Source organism: Dipodomys spectabilis, unplaced genomic scaffold (assembly GCF_019054845.1).
Source record: "Dipodomys spectabilis isolate Male_0828 unplaced genomic scaffold, ASM1905484v1 ptg000054l, whole genome shotgun sequence".
Taxonomy (NCBI): Eukaryota; Metazoa; Chordata; class Mammalia; order Rodentia; family Heteromyidae; genus Dipodomys; species Dipodomys spectabilis.
This window is the reverse complement of record NW_024870731.1, coordinates 1,670,206-1,690,360: the sequence shown is the minus strand read 5'-3', so window position 1 is coordinate 1,690,360 and position 20,155 is coordinate 1,670,206. Positions and strand designations below refer to the sequence as shown.

The 20,155-nt window shown below is 37.4% G+C and overlaps 1 protein-coding gene across 4 annotated transcripts in view; it reads left to right on the top strand.

The window, feature by feature from the left end:
- Tasor (transcription activation suppressor) overlaps window positions 1-20,155 on the top strand; it is a 60,638-nt gene that overhangs the window by 38,624 nt on the left and 1,859 nt on the right. For 2 of the 4 annotated variants that reach the window (XM_042680022.1, XM_042680025.1), the window contains exons 15-23: window positions 5,909-6,309; window positions 7,444-7,588; window positions 8,286-8,345; window positions 13,334-14,247; window positions 15,989-16,111; window positions 16,696-16,855; window positions 17,956-18,064; window positions 19,543-19,721; window positions 19,953-20,117. In XM_042680022.1, the coding sequence (XP_042535956.1) occupies window positions 5,909-6,309; window positions 7,444-7,588; window positions 8,286-8,345; window positions 13,334-14,247; window positions 15,989-16,111; window positions 16,696-16,855; window positions 17,956-18,064; window positions 19,543-19,721; window positions 19,953-20,117 (2,256 nt within the window). The remainder of the gene's footprint in view (window positions 1-5,908; window positions 6,310-7,443; window positions 7,589-8,285; window positions 8,346-13,333; window positions 14,248-15,988; window positions 16,112-16,695; window positions 16,856-17,955; window positions 18,065-19,542; window positions 19,722-19,952; window positions 20,118-20,155) is intronic. The other 2 variants (XM_042680024.1, XM_042680023.1) reach the window with 2 other exon arrangements.

The window sequence follows — 20,155 nt, the reverse complement described above, 5'->3', positions numbered from 1 at the left end:
AGCTCTTCAGTTCAAGGCTAGCACTCTACCACTTGAGCCACAGCGCCACTTCCAGCTTTTTTTATTTTTGTTTATATGGTGCTGAGGAATCGAACCCAGGGCCTCAGGCATGCAAGGCAAGCGCTCTACCACTGAGCCACCTTCCCAGCCCCTAAAACATGTTTTTGTTCTAGAGTTTTTGGATTTTAACACTGCTAGTCCATAAGCATGAAATAAGTTCTTTTGTATTCCAGGATCTTCATTGTAATATTTTTACATTTTTGGGCTATTGTTCATTATTACTGATTGTGACAGATCTGAGTATTCTTCTATTAAGTTTTTTTTGCAATTTTTTTAAAAAATTGTGATTGATTGCATAACTTTCACAAATTTCACAGTATTGTGTGATAGTGATAATTAAAGTCACAAACACTTTCTAACATTCATGGTACAAATTGTCTTTATCGTGGTCTATAAAGTTTATGAGTTCTATGAGCTTTGACAATACAGTTATTGTTCCACATCGGGTATATGTACATTTCTTTCCTTTTGCTTACTGTCAGGTGTTCCCTCTTTCCTGCTCATTCCCTCCCTCTGGTCACTGCCATTGAGTTGCTTAGTTCATTTTGATCAATGACTAGTGCAGCTGATGGGTCCCACTGTTGTATGTTTTCCCAATTCTCTCTGCTTCTGTGTCTTCCTCCTAGTTTCCCTCTGAGTGCACATATATATCATATATGTAGTCAGCAGCATGAGGTCATTTAGTAATGATTCGACCAGATGCGTGGAGGTCCTTTGTTTCTCAAGGCTTGTTGAAAAATATTTTAAACCTCAGATGATTGTATAAGGAAATGATAATTTAACATGTTTATTTATGTTTTTAGTGCTTCAGTCACAATTTCCATCATTTTTTTCTCTTCTCAGACATTTTTTTTTTTGGTCCGGTCGTGGGGCCTGAACTCTGGGATTGGGCGCTGTCCCTCAGCTCTTCAGCTCAAGGCTAGCGCTCTACCACTTGAGCCACAGCGCCACTTCCAGCTTTTTTCTTTTTTTTTTTGTCGGCCATGGGGCTTGAACTCTGGGCCTGGGCGCTGTCCCTCAGCTCTTCAGCTCAAGGCGAGCGCTCTACCACTTGAGCTACAGCGCCACTTCCGGTTTTCTGGTGGTTTATTGGAGATAGGAGTCTCACGGTCTCTCCTGCCCGGGCTGGCTTTGAACCGCGATCCTCAGATCTCAGCCTCCTGAGTAGCTAGGATTACAGGCGTGAGCCACCAGCGCCCGGCTTCCAGCTTTTTTCTTATGTGGTGCTGAGGAATCGAACCCAGGGCCTCTTGCATGCAAGGCAAGCGCTCTACCACTGAGCCACCTTCCCAGCCCCTCGGACTTATTTTTTTATTGAGAAATTTTACTTGTCTTCTCAACTATATCTCTTTGTTGGACAGATTAGTGTCTACACACTTGCATGTTCGCAACAGCCTATATTTGTGTCTTGTATTTTGCTTTTCTACCCTTTCCTTTTTTTATGTTTTACACTGTGTTACTTGTAGCCATCTGTGTTGCTTAAATTTTTAAAGCACATTTCACGAGGTTGGGAAGTTGGCTCAGTGGTAGAGCGCTTTCCTCACATGCATGAGGCCCTGGGTTCGATTCCTCAGCACAACTAAGCAGAAAACAGCCAGAAGTAGCAGTGTGGCTCAAGTGGTAGGGTGCTAGCCCTGAACTGAAGAGCTGAGGGTCAGTGCCCAGACCCAGAGTTCAGGCCCCACAACAGATTAAAAAAAAAAAAAAGTACATTTCACCAGCCATATCATTGTTGGACAACATTTCAGTCATTGTATAAAGTTTTATTTGATCATATTTTTTATATTTGCCTTATTAGATTTGTATGCTTATCCATATTCTCATCTCCTTGGTTTCCTTCTTGGCTTATTAATTCTATGACTCATGTTAGTGTCATGTTCTTCTTAATATTAGTTTGTTAACTGGCATCTAGTTTCATCTTCTATACTTTTCAAGACATTGTTAAGTATAGCCATGCTTTATGTTCTTTTTCACACATTCTTTGCTTAAGGGTCATTTCCCCGTAGAAAGTGCCATCGCCAATCTTTTATTTCTTTTCTTTTGAAGCATCTTTCATTTTTCAAGTTTTATGTCTTTATTTGTGAGTTCCCTTTTCAGAATATTCATTTTATCTCTTGTATTTATCTACTTCTTTTTTTTCTTTATCTAATTCTAAAGATAAATCAGTGATAGGTGCTCAACTCAACCTGTTGACATTAATACTTATTGTTTTATATTTTTGACCTTTGTCTTGAGATATATATATATACACACACACACATACACAATATACATGTTTATTTTTCATTGCTTTTGAGACAGTATTTTGCTATGTATAGTCCAATCTGGCCTCAAACTCATGATCTTCCTTTCTCAGTCTCTCAAGTGTTGGGATTACAGGTGTGTACTACCACACCCTGTTTGACCTGTATCTTCAGAATTAAGTGCTATATCTTTCAGAATTTATATTTATAGACTCAGTGCTTATGTAGTAGGCATTATTATCCTCATTGTGCAGATGAGAAATCCATCCTAGGCAAGTTAAATTAAGTTACCTAAAGTTGGATAAATAGTAGAATAGTTGGATAAATAGTAGAATCCATACTTTGACTTGATTCTAACCAATTTTACTATATTCCCTAGCACTGAGCATATTTAATAGGCATTCAGTAAATTACTCATTTTTTGTATCAGCTTAATTGGTAACTGACAGTTCTTTACATATGAAAAGGTTAAGGGTGGAAATCATCAAGAATTTAAATAGTACGGAAGCCATACTAATTATTTAAAAGCCCTAGGAGAAATGATGGTGGAAGAAGTATAGATAAACTGAAAGTAGTGGCTCTCAGACTTGGATTTCTAGTTATTTCTCCCTTGTTTCTTTTTTGTCATTTTGTACATTTTTGTTTCTTTTAAAACATTGCTCTTGATTTGGTGGTAAACTCACTCATTTTGTAAGATAATCTTTAGCTGGGCATGATGGTATCCAGTTGCTCAGGAAGTAGAGGGGGGAGGATTGTAAATTGGAGGCCAGCCCAGGTAAATATAGCACTCCATCTCAAAAACAAAGTACAAGGGAGAAAAGGGTTGGATTCGGTGGCTTAACTGGAATGGTTATTCTCAATTCATTCCTTGTACTACTTTTAACTTGAAATCAGGTTTTTTTTTGAGGTTTAATTTATATAGTGTGCCCATTTTTTAAGCATATGAGCTTTGATAGTTATGTTACCATTACTCCTTATACCATTACTCCTTTATTATCCCCAAAAGTTGCTCTGTGATCTTTTGCAATTTATCTCATTCCATTCAACTACTGATTCTCTTTGTAAAGAAATTAATCCTACAGATAATTTTTGCTGCTCTACAATTTTATATTATTAGTCATAATTACATGTAGTTATAATTAGACTGTAATTCAAATTTGTGTTTACTCTGCTTTTATATTTGCTGTGATACATTGTACCCTTCTTATATTGAGAATCTTGATATCATTCAGGCTTTTACCTGGTTCTGTTCCAGCATTTTAAAGAACATGACTTCCTGAATGTTCCCTTTGAAAATGTATTAAATACGTTGGCACTGGAGATTAACAAGATTTATGCATGCTTGGAACTCTGTTTTAACATGTTTTATTGCATATTCCCTTTTTGTTTTTGGTGAAGAGTTCTTCAGTATCTCTAGCCTAGCTTTATTATGGATTTAAGTATTTTTATCATTCCAGATAAGGGTTAACAATCTCCCTCCCACCCCCAACCCCCATGCCAGAGTTAATTTTGCTTTAGTAGTTAGCTCTACTGTCTCCTACAACTAGAATCATGTCTTCAGTCCAACTAGTTGCTCATTATTTTGGAGGATGTGGTTTTTGTGAACTTTTCTGTCTTGCCTTTGAATCATGATCCTCTTATCTGAGTAGGGATTATAGGCAAGAGTTGCTAGTGCTTAGCTTGTGATAATCCTGCTTTAGCTTCTGGAATGCTAGGATTACAGCTGTGTACTATCACATCTGGCCTAAGGTTTAGATTTTGAGTCTGGTCAATGCCTTTTGGACAAAATAGATATTGAGGAAATAGCTATAAAATTAAATCTTCTATTTTTAAATGTAATTTGCATCTCCTAACAATTGGCAAGATAATAAATGCAAATATTTTTTTCTTTGTTGAAATATTTCTCATTGTGATTTGGAAGTAAAGTTTAAGAAGGTAACTATAGTTAAGTTTAATTTTTATTTTTTATTTATTTATTTTTTGGGTCCAGTCGTGGGCCTGAACTCTGGGCTTGAGTGCTGTCCCTCAGCTCTTCAGCTCAAGGCTAACGCTCTGCCACTTGAGCCACAGCGCCACTTCCGGCTTTTTTCTTTTTTTTTTTTCTTTTTTTTTAGATTTAAAAAATTTTTTTTATTATGAAAATACCGTACAGAGGGGCCGGCTTTTTTCTTTTTGCTTATGTGGTGCTGAGGAATTGAACCCAGGGCCTCATGCATGCAAGGCAAGCGCTCTACCACTGAGCCACCTTCCCAGCCCCCTAACTTTTATTTTTTTAACCAAAGACTTAATTCATGGAATCAGGCTTTCTAAGCCAAGCTCTGTACTATTTGAGCTGTGTTCCAAGTTCTTTCATGTCTTCATTTGTTTTTCAAGTAGGCTCTCATGCTGACTTTGCTAACCTTGAAATGGGATCCTTCTGTCTCACCAACTCCTGAATAGAGAGCTGTGATTACAGGTGTCTATCACCATGCCTGGCCGCAGTTACAATTATTAATATATGTTATATCTATATTTACAACTTGATGCGTGAGTTCATTTTTCTTATTAAAGAAATGGTTAAAATTGGGCTGGGAAGTTGGCTCAGTGGTAGAGCGCTTGCCTTGCATGCCAGAGGCCCTGGGTTCCATTCCTCAGCACCACATAAGCAAAAAAAGAAAAAAGCCGGAAGTGGCGCTGTGGCTCAAGTGGTAAAGCGCTAGCCTTGAGCTGAAGAGCTGAGGGACAGCCCCAGGCCCAGAGTTCAGGCCCCACGACCGGACCCAAAAAAAAAAAAAAAGAAATGGTTAAAATATATACTAATTTTCACTTAGGAAGAGTTGTAGCCTTTGTGTAAAATTTTAGAGCCATATTTGTACATGGTTGTGTTTATTTGTAAAAATCCATGCCCTTATTTGAGTTTCTACTCATAATTGGATTTTTTTTCCCTCTTTGTGTGTGTGTGTGGGGGGGGGGGAGCTCAGGGTTTGGGTACTGTCCCTGAGCTTTTATTTGCATAAGGTTAGCACTCTACCACTTTAAGCCACAGGGCCACTTCCAGTTTTTGAGTAGTTACTTAGAGATGAGTCTCGGGACTTTTCTGCCTGGGCTGGCTTTGGACTGCAATCCTTAGTTCTCAGCCTCCTGAGAAGTTAGGATTACAGGCATGAGCCACTGGCACCTGGCTGCAATGGATGCTTTAAAAGTAATTTTTAGTAAGGATTTATTTTATTATAAAAGTAGATGGTACAGATGTCGGTGGCTCACACTTGTAATCCTAACTACTGAGGGGCTGATAGCTGTGGATCATAGTTGGAAGCCAGTCTAGGCAGTAAAGTTCATGAAATTCTTATCTCCCAAGTAGATACCACTAAAAACAAAGCTGTTGGGACTGCATGGGAGCTCTCTCTTACACACACACACACACACACAGAGTTAAATAGGGACAAATAAAGACTGGATGGCAACTGTTATCTGCTGTTTTTTCATTCTTTCTGAGCTGAGGCAGTACATGTGGCCATGTTGTGTAGCCATTAGACAGTGGGACTATGTGGCCAAGAGGTGTATTTGATAATAAAATACAGGGGCTTACAAACTTCAAGAAATAACTTTTCTTTCTTTGGTTTCAGAGTCTCCACAACCTGTTGCCTTAGTTGGACATGATGATGACTGGAGACTGCAACAGCAAGATACCTCTAACTCCAATAATTCTAATGTCAAAACATTGTTTAATTGGCTCTCAGAAACACTTGCAAATGCACGCCAATCTGATGCATCTCTGACAGACACAGTGAACAAAGCCTTAGGATTGAGTACTGATGATGCCTATGAAGAAGAACTGAGACATGAGTATGAGTTAAACTGTGCATCAGATAGGAAAGATTATGTGCAGTCAACTTGCGCAAAAATTGAAAATGTACATTTTAAGAATGCTCAGAGTCCACAGCTAGAAGTTGACACATCTTTACAGTTTCCTGTTACTATTTCTGCTGGTGAAATAGGCACTGACCATAAGCTGCATTTGATAGAAGTGAGCATGTTTTTTGGTTATCTTTGTTTACTTTTGTTAGAAAGTTTATATGTGAGAGGGAGAGAGGGTGGGAGGGTGTGTGCTTTGGGTTTTTTTGTTTGTTTGTTTTTGAAGAATTAAGAAGTACTTCTAAGTAAAGATGTCTGTCCTGGAGGGTACTTATTCCTTGTTACCAAGAGATAAATGCTGAAGTAGTTGTTTTCCTTCCTGCTTATAGGCTTTATATGTAGTCTAAGGTTTCCCTGTTGTGATGAAAGTAAGGCTGGACAATGTTTGTCAAAAAAATGGCCTATTGGGAGTTAATTCATATTGTTTCATAATAAAATTGAGTCCTCAAAACTTTGGCCACTTTCTGCTAGCAGTAACAAAACTCAAAGGTGAAGCAGATGAAGCAACTGAACTCAGTGCACCAGTGTAACAAATAAGGTTAGGTACTTTGTATTTCTCATGCAAATAGGAATCCAATTTAATTATGGTGTGTGCTTAGAGTACTGATTTCTAGCTGAGAAACAGTCTTGTCTCCCTGAAGAAATGTCTGCATCAATTGAGAACAATACTAGATGGCACCATATTTCCTAAAGGATTATTTCTAAATTATTCTATTTTGAGTAAACGTCATATATATATATGGAGCCATTCTCCATGTAATTTTGAGATGTTTATTTTAGGGGTGAAATATTGAGAGGCTTATATGATGAGGAATATATAGTAGGCATTGGGATACTAATCTATATTATTAATACTTTCCAATATATTTAATACATTGTTGATAGGAGTGAGCTGACCACAGCTTGCTGTCTGTTTTGTAACTATAAATTATGCCCATTCATTTTGGTATTGTTTGTGACTACCTTTACCCTACAATGACAAAATTTAGTCCTACAAAGCCCTAAATTACCTCTTGTCTGCTGCTGTATCTTTAAAGTTTAAGTAAAGGAGTAGTTACTCCTTTAATTCATTATCAAAGTAATGTTTGGGAAAGGGAAATAAAAGACTATATATATAATATATAGTTATTATATTGCTGTTAGTCTTTTGTAATACTTAAATTGAAGGTGGAATTTCCTGTGAAAAATAGTTGTCTGTTTTAATGACTTGAAAATAAAGCTATTGAATATGTACTTTAATTTTTAGGATGCAAATTTAATTAACGTCAATAATTTTGAAGAGTGCAGTTTGTGTCCCACTGTTCCCATCGAACATGGATTCCATAGACAACAGTCTAAGTCAAGTAATGTTGAAGAGACTGAAATACACTGGAAATTGATTCCCATTACAGGTAATGCAAGTATCCCAAGAGATACATTAAACCATTGGGCAAGAATAGTTTGGCAGATGTTTAAAGATTGTCATTTGCAAACATTGTAATTTCTCTGTGTACAACTACATGGTCTTACTACTCCCAAGTGCTTATTCATCTTTTTAAAATATTTTTGGAAATGCTTTCAAGACACAACTTTGCTATTCCTTTCTTTTTTTTAACTTTAGAAAGGAAATAGTGAGCAACTTATTGCTGAAAAATTGCCTTCTTGTGACTTACAACCTATGAAACCTCCAAAGGTTCTAAGAAGAAATTTCCAAGACTAGAGTTTCCATAGGCTTTTAAACACTTTCTCTACTTGGTACCTTGCTAGAAAGTTCAAGAAGCCTGGCCATGATAATCGTAAGGGAACCAGTCCTCTTTTCTGAGCTGCAGAAACCAGCTTGAGACACATAGAATAGAGAAGTTGATAGGTGATGATTATCCTAATAGTTCTGCATTTAAACACCTTAACTTGATGGTGAGAGTCTTTTGAAGCGGTACATCTAGGTGTTAGGCTGTCATCACCTGAAGGAAAAGGAAGCAACTTTCCATTTTTGAATAACTCTTAGGCAAAAGATAAAATGTTCTGATTTCTAAACATTTGGGGTTATCTGAAAGGTGCTTAAGAGGGGTCAATGAAGAGAGTCTACAAATAATGGGTACTTTTCTTCAGGAACAAATGCAAGAAGTCCAGAAGACCATCTGGGGAAACAAGATGAGAAACAAACACCAGGTGAGAAGGCTTTCTTTAAGTTCTGCAAAATACAAAGAATTTTGGACAGTATCATATTTATATTTCAATCATTAAATTGAATTACATCACATTCTTACTATGGAGTTTTTGGGGGAGTCACTGAATATTCATAGTTATTTTCTTCATTTACAATAGATAATGATTTGTAATGTCTTCCTAATGCATTTCTGAAAAATATCACATAAGAATCTCCGGAGACTGTATATAATATTTATTATATAATGTCCAGACAGTTTAAGACAATTCCATGCAGACAACTCTGGACATTATTTTCCTGCTAAAGAGTGGTGATATTTTTGTTTCCATTTTTTTGTAGCTTGTATCTTACAACAGAAATCTTAAGCATATGGGTGTTTTTTTGTTTGTTTGCTTGTTTTAGTTGAAACTGAAAACTAAATGATTTAGTCGATCCTACCCTTTTGGAATTTAAAAAAAGAAAAAAAATTAGCTCCTCCAGAAAATGATGATTTATAAAGTACAAAAATAATATAACATACAGGAAAGTTTATACATTTTTAGTATATATTTCATAGAAGCTTAACATCTGTATACACTGTGACCAGTACCACCCAAGACAATATATATTTTCAACACCCTAGATTTCCTTCTGTACCTTTCAGTCTGTACTTCACCTGTTCAGAGCAGGTAACTATTAATTAATTTCATTTAATTTACCATAGGTTTAGTTTTGCCTCTTGAACTTCAGACAAATAGAACCCACACAAGTCCTTGTGTGTTTGATTCTTTTTTTTTTTTTTTTTTTTTTTTGGGTCCGGTCGTGAGGCCTGAACTTTGGGCCTGGGCGCTGTCCCTCAGCTCTTCAGCTCAAGGCTAGCACTCTACCACTTGAGCCACAGCACCACTTCTGGCTTTTTTCTTTTTGCTTATGTGGTGCTGAGGAATTGAACCCAGGGCCTCATGCATGCAAGGCAAGTGCTCTACCAATGAGCCACCTTCCCAGCCCCGTGTGTGTTTGATTTTTTCAGTCTTCTATTAGGGTTTCATGCATGCTATCTATCAGTAATTCTTTCTCATTAGGAACCATGGGTATGCTTCTATATGCTCTGTAGGTATTGTACATTCTGCTTATTTGGGATACTGTAGTCATACTTTGTAACTGCAAGTACAAATAGCTCAATAATGTCACCTTTAGAGAACTCACAACTTACTTTAAGTCTTATAAATCTGTTGGCTTAAAAGTCAAAATACTGAGCCAGGCACTGGTGGCTCATGCCTGTATTTCTCGCTATTCAGGAGACTGAGATCAGAGGATCGCAGTTCAAAACCAGCCCGGGCAGGAAAGTCTGTGAGACTCTTATCTCCGATAAACCACTCAGAAAACTAGAAGTGGCAGTATAGCTCAATTGATAGAGTGCTAGCCTTGAGCTGAAGAGCTGAGGGACAGTGCTCAGGCCCAGAGTTCAAACCCTACAACCCACCCCCCAAAAAAAGTCAAAATACTGCAATGCGTTAATGATACTTGATTTTAAAAATCATGGTTATGGATATTCACATGTAGGTGTCTTTTTAAGCTGTTTATATTGAAACTTTTTTTGAAGTTTTTGAGCTAGGCACTGGTTGCTCATGTCTGTAATCCTAGCTACTCTTTAGAGAGGCTTAGATCTGAGGATTGGGGTTCTCAAACAGCCCTACATGAACTTCTCTGAGACTCCTTTATCTCCAGTTAAGCACCAAAAAGCTAAAAGTGGAGCTGTGGCTTTGAGCAGAAAGCTCAGGGACAGCAACCAGGACACACACATGCACACACGGGCGCACGCGCGCGCGCACACACACACACACACACACACACACACACACACACTGGAAATTTCACACACACACACACACACACACACACACACACTGGAAATTTCTCCAATTGGGTTTAAGTTATAGTCAAAGAAATTTTAACGAAAAATCTGTAGTCCTTCAGGAATAAGCTGATTTTCATCCCTGAAGTTGAGCTATACATTTTATTTTTATTTTTTTGGACTTCGTATCCTACGATTTTATTGTTATACTTTTAAAAGTGAAGTAAGTCAGGCTCAGAAAGACAAAGGACACATGTTTTGTCTCGTGTGGAAATTGTAACTATATATGAGAACATGCACAGAGTCGTGCATATATTGCAGGTATAGGAGAACTCTAATGGGTTACTTTTTTTTTTAAACAATTAACTCACAGTTTCACAAAATGAATACCAGGGAGATAAGACCATAGGGAAGGGTTAAACAAATGAAGAGAGGAAGAGTAAAATGGTTGTCATAATATTCCAGCTGTGAAAATGGAGCTATGAAAATTGAAAGTATGGGTAGGATTGAGAGAGATGGGGATGGGGAGATATTATTAAAGGGATGGCATTGATCAAGATCCCATATACTCACAAACTAACATTCTGAATTGAAACCCGTAAGATAATTTTTAATAAAGAATTAAAATAAGGTTACACAGTAGCACAGGTCAGTAATCTGGAGCCCAACTTCTTTTGGCCTTTTTTACTCAAATCTGAAACCTCCAGAGCCAAAATAAGCATCCAGATTACTTTCAGCAGCCTCTGCTGCACTTCTCACTTCTGACTTCCTTATTTCTTCCTCTTGCCAAATGGCCCTTCTGAAAGAAGGAAAAGTAGTACAAAGCCTCAACATTGTTTATGCACTCTTTAGCTATACATTTGAGAAGGAGGTTTTTGTTTAATGATTCAAGACCAGGCATGGTTGTGCAGTTCTTGGGAGACTTGAGGTGTGAGGTAAAAGTTTATGAGGTTTTTTTTTTTTTGTCGGTCGTGGGGCTTGAACTCTGGGCCTGGGCGTTGTCCCTAAGCTCTTCAGCTCGAGGCGAGCGCTCTACCACTTGAGCTACAGCGCCACTTCAGGTTTTCTGGTAGTTTATTGGAGATAGGAGTCTCACGGTCTCTCCTGCCCGGGCTGGCTTTGAACCGCGATCCTCAGATCTCAGCCTCCTGAGTAGCTAGGATTACAGGCGTGAGCCACCAGCGCCCGGCGTATATGAGGTTTTTGAGACTAGCCTTTCTAGGCCAACCTGGACTACCTAGTGAGAATTTGTAAAAATCAGTACAGTTTTAAAATTATTGGTTTTTATTAATTTCAAGAAGTTAGAAAAATACTCAACAAAAAAATACATTTAGTTTTTTTCCTCCAATGGCTCACCCATTCACCCATTGTTACTAATTTCTCATAATGCCTTTCTGGGCTTGAACTCAGCCTGATTATTTAGCACTTAGCCACACTTCCAGCCCTATTTTTGTTTTAATTTTGAGATAGGGTCTTGAGGTTTGGGGTTTTTTTCAGGGTGGGGCTTGTTTTGTTTGTAGCTTTAGACTGTAATCCTGCATAACTGGATCACAGATGAACACTACTACATACAGCTTTTTTGTTGGGATAAGAGCTCAAATTTTCCTGGGCTGGCCTTGGATCAAGGATCCTCCCTATCTACATCTCTAAAGAGCCAAGGTCAGGAGGCACCATAACTAGCTTCTTTGGGACATATTCTGTGCTGAACTGCATGTCAATGTTGTAGATTTAAGGAGTATATTTGGGATATTTAGTTTTGTTTTGCCAGTTTCACAGTTTTAATTCTTCTTGGACAAGCGGGGTTTTTGCTACCATACTTTTTGTGTTTGTTTTTGTTTCTGTTTTTTTGACCAGACTTGTTATGCTCTTTATTTAATGTGCAGTGACAAGTGTTTGTAATAATTCTTTTTTCTTTTTTGAAATATGGTCTCAATGCTAGCCCATGTCAGAATCCTCTCTTTTCAGTCTCCCAAGTACCAAGATTATGGGTGTTTGTCACTATACCTCATTATTTTACCTTGTTTCATAAAAATGACTTAAGGTAGATGTTTTGATCTTATGAATTGCGCTGATTGTCACAAGTCAAAAGTAGTCCCAGTAGCATGGTTTAACTGAAATACCTCTTTATCTATAATTGGAATTGGAATTATGTTCAAACAAAATCAGAATACTTAGGAAAGGTATTACTTCTTCTTCTTCTTCTTTTTTTTTTTTTTTTTGCCAGTCCTGGGACTTGAACTCAGGGCCTAGACATTGTCCCTAAGCCTGTCTGTGCTCAAGGCTAGCACTCTTAACACTTGAGCCACAGTAGCACTTCTGGCTTTTTCTGTGTATGTGGTACTGAGGAATTAAATCCAGGGCTTCATGAATGCTAGGCAAGCACTCTACCACTGAGCCACATTCCCAGCCCAGGAAAGGTATTACTTTAATTTGCCCGTGTTTCCTTTTTGTCTTTTTATTTTTATTTTTTCAATTTTATTATCAAGGTGATATACAGAGGGTTTACAGTTACATAAGTAAGATAGTGATTACATTTCTTGAATAACTTGTTATTCCTTCCCTCATTTTTCTCCCTCTTTTCCATCCCTCCAAGTTGTACAGATCATTTTCAAAATACTATCTTGCTGAGCTTTTTTGCTTGATAAAATGAAGTCCATAACACTGCACAAATCCTGATAAAAATGAAGTTGATAACATTGCACAAAATCCACTAGCCATATGTGATAGCCAGTCTGAAAGGATTAATTTTTTTTAGATCCTAAATGCTTGGCAGTTACTCTCACAGCATTTCAGTTTGACATTCTTCCAATGCCTTATACATAATTCTAACATTGAGGTAATATCAGTAAGGAATAGAGGAATTGATAAAACCCAATCTTCAAATTGGTAGGGAAGCAGAAAAGGCAAATTACTTAGCCACTGTTGATGCAGAGTATTTTTTGACACTTTGAAAGAAAGCAAATGTTCTGTGTGCTGAAATCCAAAGCCTATCCCATAAGTAGAGAACATAACAAAGTTTGCATTTGAAATGTTTATTGTCCAATGCATAATTAGTTGAAACATAATTGACCTTTTCTCTGGTTTGAGGATTTTGTTGTTGTTTTGACTGCTGTTGTTTTTAGCTTGATCTTGTAATAATAAACTCTTCCTATATAGGTATGAAATCACCAGAAGAACAACTGGTGTGTCTGCCACCACAGGAAACTTTTCCTAACGACCCTCGGGTAATAAATAGACAGAGAAGTTCTGATTACCAGTTTCCATCCTCTCCATTTACAGACACAGTAAAGAGCACCAGTGAGGATGACGTATTGACAGGTCAGGTGATGACAGTTGAAGAGCAGTGTGTGCCAGCAGCAGAGCCTTCAGCAGTGAGTGAAACTACAGAGAGAACAGTGTTAGGAGAGTTCATTGTCTTTTCTAGGAAATTAGAAGAAACTCTGAAGCAAACAAATGTTTCATATATTAGTAGCACATGTACACCTGACTGTACACCACGAAAGAAGATGAAACGACTTTCTAAGTTGACATATTCTAAGACTTACAAAGCTGGTATGCAGGAATTTGTAGATGGTTTGTGTGAAAAACTAAACACTGCTATTAATGCATCCATCAGGGGTTGGGATTTGCCAACAGTCAATGATTCTGGTACCACGATAACATTGAATACGATGGGAAAGCATGTCATATCAGTTTCCTCAAGTGACTTCAACAATAAAGACCTCCTTGAGCCATTTTGTAGTGATGGATTAAAAGACATGAACTCCAATGAACAACATTCCTCTTCAACTGAAGTAGAAATGAACCAGCCACATCATGCCACAGAATTAATGATGACTTCAGACCATATTGTACCTGGTGAAATTGCTAGGGAACCATTAGAAAAAGAAATAACAAAATCGCCCAGTGATATAACCATTTCTGCCCCACCAGCTCTTTCAAATTTTATAAGTCAGCTAGAGCCTGAAGTATTTAATAGTTTGGTTAAAATCATGAAAGATGTCCAGAAAAATACTGTGAAGTTTTATATTCATGAAGAAGAAGAGTGTATGCTCTCTAAAGAAATAAAGGTAACTATATGAAATGTAATAGTACTGTTTATAAACATTGTCTTATTGGTCTGACCTTTGTGCAAAGGAATTAGAAAAGTTGACCATACATTTTTATAATTTGACAATTCCGAATAGAATAAAAGATTAGTTAATTGAACTAAACCAGAACCTGTGATACAGTATTTTATATTTGAGTCTTACTTGATGTGAAATTTAAAGAACATTTGTGTACATACCTTTGGGTGTCAGGATGTAGTTCAGTGACAAGAATATTTGCCTAGTATTTGTTCAACCTTCAGCATAGCTCAAAAAATGAAAATATCCTATGTGTATATGCTGCACATATTTTAAAACTTGATTCAGAGGTTTAAAATGTGATTTATTTGGTTTTCTGTTTTTTGATGAAGGAAAAATACAAAGCTACAGTAAGTTGCCAGTGTTCGTTATATATGGTGGTGTATTGGTCATATGGTAAAACAAAACTGTCCAAAGGTGGTCTAATGATGCATTCTCTCTCTTTTTTGTGTGTGTGCCCAACTGCACACTGTCCCTTAGTGTTTTTGCTCAAGGCTGGTAATCTACCACTTGAGCTTTAGTTCCATTTCCTTTGTGAGATACTAGTGCCCAGCTACTGATAAATTCTTTTTTGGGGGTGAGGTGGGGGTCCAGTCGTGGGGCCTGAACTCTGGGCTTGGGCGCTGTCCCTCAGCTCTTCAGCTCAAGGCTAGCACTTTACCACTTGAGCCACAGCGCCGCTTCCAGTTTTTGTTTTTGTTTTTGTTTTCTGCTTTTGTGGTGCTGAGGAATGAAACCCAGGGCCTCAGGCATGCAAGGCAAGTGCTCTACCACTGAGCCACCTTCCCAGCCCCCTGATAAATTCTTTTATTGCTTTTGATACCTTGGCCATATCACATTTTTCTGTAGCTTTTTTTGATAAAAAATGTGATAGTCCTTTGATTTCCCAATCATGAAATACAATTGGCCGTCAGGAATATTTGTCTACCAGCAGGGATTGGGAACTTTCGTTCTAAAGGGTACTTGAATATTTATAGTATCATTGCAGACCATACAGAATTATCAGTAGTGGTGACAGGAAATGGGCAGTTAACAGCAAGCAAACACAAGTCTGCTCCATTAAGTACCAACTTAAGTAACTCCATTAAGTTTTACAGGCCTTTCGGCTAGGCATTCATTTTCCACCCCTGCCAGTGTACACTAATAGGTACTTCATTTAAGCATGCATTTAGGTATGGACATTGAGATGTAAAATTAGGTAGCAATAGAATTATAAATTGTAGCACATTGAAATAATACCTGGTTTTGTATTACTAACTAGTGCTCATTTAACTATAGGATTTTAATGCCTGAAGTTTTAAATGTTTATTCCCACTTTCAGAATTTACTTAACCACAAGTGGAGTTTTTTTTTTTAATCAGTTTATCTTGAATTTCTAGCATTTAATTGATATGTACAAAAGAGCTTTTTTTAAAAAAAGAATTTTTTAAAAAAATTTTGTTTTATATTCTTTGTTGTTATTATAAAGGTGATGTACAGAGAGGTTATAGTTTCATAAGTCAGGTAATGCACACATTTCTTTTTGGACAGTGCTACTCTTCTCTTGCTTTCCCCCAGTTTTTTCCTCCCATCTCCATCCACAGTATAGTTAATTTTCAACATAGTGTCTAGTGAGTACTGTTGCTGAATTTGTTCACCAATGAAAAAGCATTTTTATGCTGATTTAGTTGTTTTTCTTACACAGGAATATCTTACCAAATTAGGCAATACAGAATGTCATCCAGAACAGTTTTTGGAAAGACGATCAGAACTAGATAAACTATTGATTATTATCCAAAATGAAGACATTGCAGGTTTCATTCACAAGGTAGTCACTATTTTGTTTCTAAATCTTACTGTCTATAGAAATAAAACTTAACTATTATTAAAAGTAAGTTTTAAGGAAGATAAATCTTATGTATCTATCCATAAATTCAAGTGAGTCATTTATACCTCTACAAATCTCTGCAGTCCTTTTGTTACTCAGATCAAGTCAAATAATAAAAGCACTGATTCTGCATGCTAGGGGATGTGGGAACTCTTATTGCGCTCATGTACATTTATATGTCTACCTCTTCCCTTGGGTGTAATGCTATTTAGTAAATTTTATGAGCCTACCTCTTCTGTTTCTTGACTTCCCCAGCATATAATCCCTTGCCCTGTGTCAAATACTGATTATATTCATAGGTCACAGACAGATTACCATTTGTCCATTTTGTGTTTTCAGATCTATTTTAAACTAGTGTATTTTGGGAAATAATACTGGACATACAATTTTGGGAGTGACTTGTCAGATACAATTCAATAACATAGGTGAACTATATGGCATTTTGTTAGGCTTTCCTCATAGGTTAGTTCACATTTGAATCCTTATACATCTTTAATTGTATTTTTGTTTTGGCATTTAAATAGGTACCTGGCTTGGTGACTTTAAAGAAACTCCCCTCTGTTAGTTTTGCTGGTGTTGATAGCCTGGATGATGTTAAAAATCATACCTACAATGAATTATTTGTATCTGGAGGTTTTATTGTATCTGATGAATCAATTCTAAATCCAGAAGTTGTCACAATTGGTAAGATTGCTCTTTTTGGATTGTATTGCCTCTTCCATCTTTTCTGGTTTTTCTTTTATTGATTTTTTTATATGCTGGTGCTGAAGCTTTAACTCCAGTCTTTGATCTCTTCCTTAGTTTTTTTGCTCAAGGCTGGTACTATTTCACTTGAGTCACTCCTCCATTTCCAGCTTCTTGATGGTTTCTTGGAGATAAGATTCTCTCAGATCTGATTTCTTTGGCTGTGTAAAACTAGGATCGGGCTGGGAAAATGGCTCAGTGGTAGAGCACTTGCCTTGCGTGCTTGAGGCCCTGGGTTCGATTCCTCAGCAAAAAGAAAAAAGCCGGAAGTGGCGCTGTGGCTCAAGTGGTAGAGCACTAGCCTTGAGCTGAAGAGCTGAGGGACAGTGCCCAGGCCCAGAGTTCAGGCCCCACGACCGGACCCAAAAATAGATAAAAACTAGGATCATCGAATCTCAACCTCCTGAGCACCTAGGATTACGGATATAAGCCATTGGTGCTTGGCTTTTTTCTAGGTTTTGAGAACAAACTAAAACTGGAGACTTGTTCTAATATATTATCTATATTGTGTCGTTCATAGATTATCTGGTGCACTTCCATCTTTTTCTGAGCTTTTATCACTTCTCATTCTTGCCTATGTGCTTAGTCTTTAGAAGTAGGTGCCTGTAAATCAGATGTAAAGTACCTGCTCCTGCATTTTGGTTCCTTCTGGTACTGTTATTGTCCTTAGTTTTTTGTTGTTTTTTTTTAAGGCCTAGACATTATTTATATTTATGTATATATATATTACATATATATACACACACATACTTTTTTTCCCCCCCTCAGCTCAAAGCTAGCACTCTACCTACCACTTGAGCCACAGCGCCACTTCCGGCTTCTTCTGCTTATGTGGTGCTAAGGAATTGAACCCAGGGCTTCACGCTACTACTGAGCTACCTTCCCAGCCCAACATTATATTCTTAAAATTAGACCTATGTTGAGCTATCTTTGTGATGAATGAAGATCTATAAGAAAGGAGGTTTTTATATAATAACAAGCATTTCTACAATTTAGATGGTAGTAGACTGAATTAAAAATTCATTTCATTGTCTCTACAGAGAGCCTTCAAATTTTTTTGACATTCCTTGAAGAACTTAGCACTCCAGAAGGAAAATGGCAGTGGAAAGTACACTGCAAATTTCAGAAAAAACTAAAGGAATTGGGCAGGTAAGATTTAGAAAATGACTGATAGCCTTTTTTTTTTTTTTTCCTGGTTGGTGGTGGGGCTTGAACTCTGCACCTGGGCCTTGTCCTTCAGCTCTTCAGCTCAAGGCGAGTGCTCTACCACTTGACCTGCAGCGCCATTTCCAGTTTTCTTGTGGTTTATTGGAGCTAAGAGTCTCATGGACTTTCCTGCCTGGGCTGGCTTTCAACCCGATCCTCAGATCTTAGCCTCCTGAGTAGCTAGGATTACAGGCATGAGCACTGGCACCTGTCTGACTGATAGCTTTTAGCATCATAAAATTGCTTTTTCTCATTTTTCCCCATGTTTGTGGCTTATGAGCACTTAGCTAACTGCAAGTGTAGATACTGAGTTACTCTAGCCTTTTTAGAAAGAGGTGGTATTTTTGTTTAGATAGGTCTTGGATGAAATTCTAGTTGTAAATAAGTAAACCTGGGTCAATCTATTAGGGATCTAGAACCATCACAATAGATCATTACTCTTTAACTGAAGTGTATCTGCCATCTAGATTAGGGTTTTTCCTAAGGACTATTTCAGGTAGCTAATCATAATTGCATCATACCTATTTGGACAAGCGATTTCAACCCAGTAAAATTGATTGTGTGTGTGCTGAGAGACATTCTTTAACAATGCTTAGAAGTAATTCTTAGAGTACTGGTTACTTGAGGCTCCATGAACAACTGATTAGTTTGAGATACTGTGTTGTAAGAAGTTCTCTAGGGCTGGAAAGTGGCTCAGTGGTAGAGTGCTTGCCTTGCATGCCTAAGGCTCTGGGTTTGATTCCTCAGCACCACATAAGCAAAAAGAAAAAAGCCTGAAGTGGCACTGTGGCTCAAGTGGTAGAGTGCTAGCCTTGAGCTGAAGAGCTGAGGGACAGCGCCCAAGCCCAGAGTTCAGGCCCCACGACTGGACCGCCCCCCTCCCCCCCAAAGAAAAAAAGAAGTTCTCTATATATTTATATATTAAAGGATTCTAGAAACTAGTTAGAAATTGTTTTTGTACCCAATGTTTCCTAAGCTTAGATCATAGAACTTTGTTTGTATAATACTTTTTGACATTCTGTGGCATAATTTTTAGGATATTCAGGGCTAACGAATTATATTTGTTTAGCTCTGTGTAGGATTTATGTTTTAGAACTTACTCATCTTCAAAGCCTAGGAGGTAGGAATAAGCAAGTCTTTATAGAATATAACTACTGAGACACAAAGATGTAACTTCTAATAATAGCAAGACCTTCACCTCCCTAACTATAACAATTTCTATCAACCATTGCCTTTTGCCTTGCAGAACAGAAAGTTTTTCCTTATATGTTTTCATTAAGGTTCAAATCATAAAGCTAAAAATATGCAATTTATTAAATAAATGCCTGGTTGAGATTCAGGTACCTATACCAACAACACACACCCATATGGGTTTGCCTGTAAGTGCAAATGTAGATAACAAGCTGTGCTTACTTTCACAGGTTAAATGCCAAAGCTCTTAGTCTGTTAACACTTCTCAATGTCTATCAGAAGAAACATTTAGTTGAAATTTTATCATACCACAGTTGTGATTCACAAACTCGAAATGCTCCAGAATTGGATTGCCTTATCAGACTTCAGGCTCAAAACATACAACAACGACATATCGTCTTTTTAACAGGTAGAGGGTATTGTTAAGCTTTCTACTACAACAAAGGAATGTAGATGGGTTTTGAGGAACATGAATGGTTGTGGTTGATTCTGAACATGTGGAGGAGAGAGGCTTGTTGAACACTGGGCAGACATTATTGTCCATGTACAATGCTATATTTATAATATATAATAGATGTATTTATTACAATTGTATATATTTACAAATGCTATATTCTTGAAGCTTTTTTTTTTAATTTAGAGAAGAATATCAAGATATTTTCCAACTACCCAGAAAATGGAATAGTTGTTGCAACTACTGAAGACTTTATGCAAAACTTCAAAAATCTTGTGGGCTATCACAACTTAATCCCAGAAGAAACTGTTCCATCGCTTGGTGCTACTGAGAATCTTGAGTCCCAGTCAGGTAACTTTTCAGTAGCTTTCATTTACTTTAAGGTAGAG